Consider the following 7360-nt stretch of genomic DNA (forward strand, 5'->3'; position numbering starts at 1 on the left):
TTTATTTAGTTATTTTTAGCTGGTGCGGCTTATATTCAGGTATGCTCAATAGTCCGGAAATTACGGTAAATAAAATCTGACTTCATTCGTGTATGTGTATATGTGTATATATATGTATATATATATGTATATATATATATCCCAATTGGGTTCATTTATATGTGTGTGTGTGTGTGTGTGTGTGTGTGTGTGTGTGTGTAAAATATATATATATATATATATATATATATATATATATATACATATATATATATATATACTTTTTTTTTTTAATTCGAACTTTATTCAGTTTTAATTTTATTTTTTTTTGGCTGGCCCTTTTTTGGTCAGCTATGAATATTTCACAACAATGACTTTTTCCACTCTAAAGTCTTAAATATCAGAGTAGATCATCTGCAAAGACAGAACTAGCAAAGTGCAAAATTAATGCAGTGCATAAAGAATTCTGTAAATTCTGTAAATGATTGCATGTAAATTCTGTGTCGTATGTCCTGAAGAACATAGCAGCTTCCCTACATCAAATATGCTAAAGTGCACATATGAAAAAAAAAAAAATTGAGAATCAAGGGGCGTTGTCTGCAGATGGTCAAAAATGGCAGATTTGTCCCCATGCGTGCAATTGTTTGTCTGTTGATATCAGCAGAAGAAGAATGGCATCCAGAGGAAGGATCTCATGGCAGCTCCCGCTGCCAGGCCAGCCAGTAATCCCACTGCTAGATTATCCACAATGCCGTCATACGGATCCCTCTGGATGAGCACGTGGTGGGTTCCTGCCAAGAAACATGGAGCAATGAAAAAAGTTATCACACTACGTAACATTCCTCTTGGGTTGTTGAGTCATTAATTCATCCATTATTTATAGAGCTAATCCTTCACTTGGGGTTATATGGGGTGCTCTCGTCTAGGGGATCCCAACCCCCGGTCCCTGGACCGGTACTGATCCACAAAGAATTTTTTTTTTGGTACAAATGATAGTTTTTTCATGATCTTATTTTGAAAAACGACTGTTTCCGCCTTTGTCTTACTGCCATACTTAACTCTGTTGCGCCATTTCACATATCAGCTACTACAAGCTAACCCTTGAAAAAAATGAGCCAGACTACACATGCAGCGGAATCGATAAGACGTTTCTCACAATCTCATAGTAACATTAAATCAATAAAATAATAATAATAGAGTGGAAATTAAACAGTAAATATAAAACTATAAGATGAAGTGTGTGCAGATACAGACTGCTGGAAAGATGAGGTAAATTTGAATATAGAGAGTAGCAGCAGAGGTGTTTTTGTAGTTTAGTGCAAAATAGCACCATAATGGTATATGGTACAATCGCAGCACGATTTTTTTTTTTTTAATAATAGCAGCATGATGTTTTTTTCTGTGACAGTGCAAAAAAAAGTGGTACTATTGCGATATATTGTCAGAGTCCAGTATTTTGGGTGCTAGAGTCGGGGTGGGGGGTTCCTGGGTTGGGATAGTGGGGGGAGAGTTGAGCATCCTGACCGCCTGGTGTTGTGGTTGAAGACGTGAAAACAAGAAAAAGAAATCTAGATCACCTGGTCCCGGCGCTATATAGACGGTGTGATGGCCATCGAGGGGTATCGCCTGGTAGGAGTCATCATAGGGGTCGTATGTGAAAACCTGTGGAGCAAAAACAGATTTGAGCACTAGTGCGCGGCGCGCCGACCTCCTGGTTCCAGCCAAAGAACGCGCATCTCTCACCGGGCTCCGTCTCGTCTCCAGCAATGTCAGTTTCCATGCCCTGGGATCGAGACAAAAATAGGTCGTGAAGGTCAAAGAAGGTCAAAGAAGGCGATGCCGGCTACATAGAGAGGCCAATGCGAACGAGAGAGGTTTGGAAAGGAAACTTACACAGATTCATCCTCGCTGTTTGCACATAGGTTGACCGTGGAGCCGTCTCTCAGGTGGACCATGATCAGGTTCTCCCTCGGGTTGGTCTCAGGCGGCGTCACACCTGCGGTCACATGGCCGCTTTCAAAAAACACTTTCAAAATGGCCCGTTGAGAAAAATGGTCAAAGTCAACTATATCCTGATGATTCCCGAGTGAATATCTTAACAGGTTAAATGCTAGAATGAACCACTGATAGCGAAGCCAATATTTGCTAGCCGTCATTACGCAGGCAACGTTTTTGGCGAAAGCCGACGTCTATGTCATTAGTTTTTTTCTTCTTTCTCGCTTTAGACACCAGTTGTGTCCAGATCCAGCAAGGAACAGACTCCAAGTGCCCAATGATCAAGTTACAACGGAATAAATATGGTGCTTGGGCCACGTGAATAAGAATCGCCTGTATTTTGTTTTGGTTTTCAAATGATAATACGGTTGATTTATTTTTGGAAAATAAGCAGCGGAACAGATGGTTCCACGGTCGTGTTGAGGGTTGTGTTGGGTCGTATCTGGTTGATGAGTCTCCAACGCTAACCCCGTACCCATCCAGAAGTTGCTTTTACTGCAGTAGCTGTAATTTCCGCAGAGAGAAGAGGCTTAAATGCTCATCGAGAAAAATGGGAGACGTTTATATGTGATTTGTTTTGTTTGCCAATTTGACACGGTATAATACACCGGTGATGTGAAGTATCGTAAGGGCCCGGATCCTTGCAGCTAAAGCAGCTTTTATGGTGGAGCAATATTGAATGTGTGAATTATATTTAACATAGGGACACGACTGAAGATTGAGAGTAAAAGGCCCCTTTGTATGTACATAGAGCAGTTGTTGGTGATTGAAAACTGAATTGACTTTGGAGAGTACTCCATGGAAATGTGTTTTGATTTGAAAAGAGAATAGAGATGGTGCTTGAGGTAAATGCATACAAACGCGCAGAAATCAACAAACTGTTAAATGGTCCGCCGCCATTCCCATCTCACCTCCCCCTCCCTTTCCAAGGTGACATCACAAAGGTTAAGTGGCATCATAACTTCCAACGTCAAACTTCATTGCCTGCTATATTATATTATATTATATTATATTGTATTATATCTTGTCTTATCCTATTCTATTTTGTTTTTTTATATAGCAAGATGCTTTAATTGTCTGAGTCTACAACCATGAGACATTCATTCAGGTCCTTATCATTTGTTGATTTTTTTTATTCGCAATTTATTCCTGTTTTTTTTATGTCCCGTTAAAATAAGGGTTTTAATATCCATGTATTTCACTGCTCTAATCAATGTTCGCATTTTTTATTTGTTTTGTATTATATTAAATATATTTATATTATTTTTTTCATATTGCCCTTGAAAATGTGCTCCTTCTAAAAGCGGATGACCCAACCAATGAAATAAAAGTCAGCCAATCAAAATGCTACCTCCACACTCCAAGCCAGCACGCACGTCGATGCAGGTGGTCTTGAGGCCGATCCGATGCTCCAGCTCTCGCCGGTTGTCCGTCTTGTAGAAGCAGAGGCTCCCGTCGATCCAAAGGTCGCACCAGTTTAACTTCCAGCGCCTCAGGACTGAAGCTGCACATAGGATAGGATGGCGAGGAGAGATCAGTGGATTCAGCTGTGAGTGTGTGTTTGTGTGTGAGTGATCAATAAACATGAACGTCAGGTTTGCAGGTCGATGCCATTCATTAATTCATGCTGCTGGTAACGGACATCACATCGATTGCTTCATCGTCGAATTCAAAGCAGAAAACAAACAGGAGGGCTGTTCATTTATTCATCCTCCTTCCTCCATCATCAGCTTTTCTCTTTTCTTTGTAGTTTCGAACCCAGAGACTGAAATATTGACTTCGACAGCGCCCCCCCACATGACGCCGTCGATTTCTTTTGCTGTATTTGTTTTTGTCAGCTCTGTTTGTACATTTCAAAAGGAACCGCTGATAAATCATCTAAAACAAGGAGCATGTCAGATAATGAGTGAAGAAAGAAACATTTAGAAGAGACTAAAATAAACGCAGAATATGTTATTTTTTTTAACACTTTTATCACCTGTGTTGTTTATTCTCCCTTGTGTCTTTTTATTCATTCATTATCTGTACCGCTTATCCTGCACTCAGGGTCGCAGCGGGCCTATATCAGCTCTCATTGGCTGATAGGCGGACCTGTCAATCACAGGGCCCAATACAGGGACGTGCAACCATTCACTCTCTCATTCACGCGTCATAGAGAAACATTCACACATCATTTAGAGACATGCAACCATTCATCCTCTCATTTACGTCATATGGAGACATACAACAATTCTTTGTGTCTTGCACGTCCTGTACAGGCATTCCACTACTCACTCTCTTATTAAAAAAGAAAAGCGTTCACCCTCTCATTCACAAGTAAATGCCTCCATATCCCATGTGAATGGACGATATGGAGGCAGACTTTCTCAGCACCCTGACATATTGTTTGCCCCGATCTTCATTGAATTAATTAACTGAAAGTACTAAATACTGAAAAAATAAATCCAAACCCAAGATAAATTAAAAAAAAAAAAAAAAAAAATCCTATTCACTGTTTATCTCGTGAACGTTTTGCAAAAGAATAAAACACATACTGCTCTCGGTGACTGATCTAGTTGTTGCATGTTTCATGTTTCCATGGCGACTGTGATTGTTATGGATACACTGATGTTAGCATTGGCTGCTTCATAGAGCAGCTAGCAGAAGTGAACACATATTTAGCATATATCCAAATTTGTATTAATCGCAAGCTCAAAACCGCAAAACATGAAATAACAAGAATTTCCATTGTAGAAACAGAAATGTTACTGTAATGCTGGATTCTGTTATAGATTAAGCTTTCCATAAAGATTATGTTCATATTGCAAATAAATTAGTTCAAATTTTTGAATAAGGATTTTTGCCCATTTAAGACTTTAATGTTATCGTATTGGTTTGTTGGCCTTTTAGCTTCCAGCTAGCGTGGCTGAAGATAGCTCAGAGGCTTCATGCAGGTGCAGATCGGAGAGGCCCCGTAAGCCACTTACCATCCAGGCACTGCCCAAGACAATTAATGTGATTATGACATGTGACAGGGTCGGTTTCATAATGGACACAGATTTCACCGTTGAAAACACAGGCTGCTGTTTACGCTCGGGATCACTCAATTTGTGCAAAAACAAACAAACAAACAAAAAAAGACAACATACATTTCTCCATTGCAGAATCTCCTCATTTTAAGCTAAAATAAAATGTTCAATAATGCATTTGTTGTGAAAATGTTGTGTTTGATTATACTGTGATAGCAGATAGCAATGACATTGTATCTGTTGCTATGTACACAGTTACCATAAATTAGAAATAAAATCAGTTTTAGTTGCATAATGAATGTTTTATTGCTATGCTCAAAAATGTATTTATTATAGTGTGATTACAAAATGTATGTATGTTTTATGTCTTATTCAAGTACGTTGACTGTTTCATGGTTTCATCGCCATCAATTGTATTTTATTGTTATCAGTTGGCCATTAGTTAGTCAACAGACACTATAGGCAATATTGTTCCCTCTTTTTTATCACTGAGTATCTTATTTAAACTTATACAGCTTACCTCTATTTTATCATTTTTATCATAATTTATTGCCAACAGTAAAACAGTGCTCACTGATGACTGATCTGGATAGGTGAGTAGTAGCAGTAGGTTACTGCAGCTTGAATGTCATGCCAGAATTCAAAAGTTATGGTGTTATTACTACAGTGTAATGAAACATTGCCTATACATACTGTAACAAAAATGTAGGTTTTTATTTAAAATAGGTTAAAATTATTTAAAGCTATAACTTATTTGTGGTACCAATACGTAACAAATGTATTTTCATATATGCATTGTGTACATGATTTTGTATAACCTGTTGCAGATCTATTAGCAAAAATATTAAAGGCACTAGTTACACAGTATAGTTTACATGGTTTTAAAATTAATCCTGTTTTTTTATGTTTAGATGAAAAATGTCGATCAGTACAAAATATCTTCAACACCGTCTTTTTTTTAATTTCTATCCACAGTTTCCTGCCTTTAAATTTTTCAGTGTCATATTTTGTGTTTGTTATATGCAAAAATGTATACATTTTGTTCTTGGACCAAACAAAAAGTAAAGCATAAAATACACTTACTTTGTCTCCACAACCAGCCTGACCTCAGGAGCGCCATGATGCTTAAAATCCAGGAAAATCAAGATATAATGAGTAAACCAGCTGATTATAGCTGCTCTGCATCGGCTTGTTTGACCTGCTCCTCTCCTGTTGACATTCTTTCTTTCACAGACAGGGCAATAATCTGGCTCTGGGATATCTGAAGTGAGTCAGTGGATTATTACGGATTAGGAAATGTTGGCGACGCCCACTATCTTAATTTCCCTCGATCTTTCTGGGTCCATTAGACCCCAGGCGATGTCACACTGAACGTGATAATGCTGAATATTAAAACTATTATGAGAGGAAAGTTTTTTTATGTACTCTGATTGAAATGCGTATTTTATATAAAATGTTAATCTGGACAAACAGTGTGAGGATTGACCAAATTCAGTCGTCAGAAGGTCAGTTATGAGAGACTTCAGGATTAACAGTCAGAAATTGGCAGCCAAATGTGCTTTTAAAGCACTTGCATAAGGAAGGAGAGAGAAAAAAAAACTGACTAGAAAAAAATAGACGCGATCAATAAAAGAATAATGATGAAACCAATTTAGAAGATGAATTAACAATCATACAAGTTTAGAAAAATCAACGAAAAGTAATTGAAAATCCATGAGTAATAAATGTTTGATTTGCTGTAAAAAGTTTGCCTCAAACAGGATAAGAAAAAACAAAAACACTGTAGTTTAAGTTTAATAGGCTATCTATGAAAAGAAAAGGGTACCAAAAAAAGAACAAGAAAAATGTGATATATTAGTCTTTGTCAAAATACATTCTTATATTTTCCGGACAGGACCGGCAACCTGGCCTGAAATGAGAGATTGTAATTTTTCCCCAAGATATCAGACCAAGAATTAACAAATTTCCTCAAAATAATTCCATCTTGTGATGGACTGTGATATAACAACTTTTTCACTGACAAAATATTCTTGTTTTGGTCCAGTGTTCCTGTCATTCTCCATTAAAGATGCCACGCAACATTTTTACACGACGCTTAAAAATCCAGTTGTATCTCTATAACTGTCTTACTCAACATGCAGAGGACATTGACATTTGTGCTGACCCTTGTTTACATTTATACATTTTCATAACTACAATATTTTGAAACGTCTTTCACCACTTTGGAAAGTAAGATTTACAGTGGTCCAAGCCTCCAAATGCAGTTAATCTCATGTTACTCATCACTATAAACAATAATAATAATAATAATTGTTATTATCATTGTACAATAATAATGATTTTTATTATTATTATTATTATTATTATTATTATTATTA

General features: G+C 37.4%; 1 protein-coding gene across 1 annotated transcript; it reads right to left on the bottom strand.

The window, feature by feature from the left end:
- Positions 1-272: 272 nt before the first annotated feature.
- Positions 273-6207, bottom strand: plekhb1 (pleckstrin homology domain containing B1). The gene is made up of 6 exons (XM_086160899.1): positions 6066-6207; positions 3326-3478; positions 1873-1975; positions 1723-1762; positions 1557-1641; positions 273-770 (listed from the first exon to the last, which is right to left on the bottom strand). Exons 1-6 carry the CDS (start codon positions 6100-6102, stop codon positions 637-639), a joined length of 552 nt encoding a protein of 183 aa, XP_086017025.1. The 5' UTR covers positions 6103-6207; the 3' UTR covers positions 273-636.
- Positions 6208-7360: the final 1153 nt, after the last annotated feature.

Source organism: Fistularia commersonii, chromosome 15 (assembly GCF_037954325.1).
Source record: "Fistularia commersonii isolate RoL2024-O1a breed Wild chromosome 15, RoL_Fcom_v1.0, whole genome shotgun sequence".
Taxonomy (NCBI): Eukaryota; Metazoa; Chordata; class Actinopteri; order Syngnathiformes; family Fistulariidae; genus Fistularia; species Fistularia commersonii.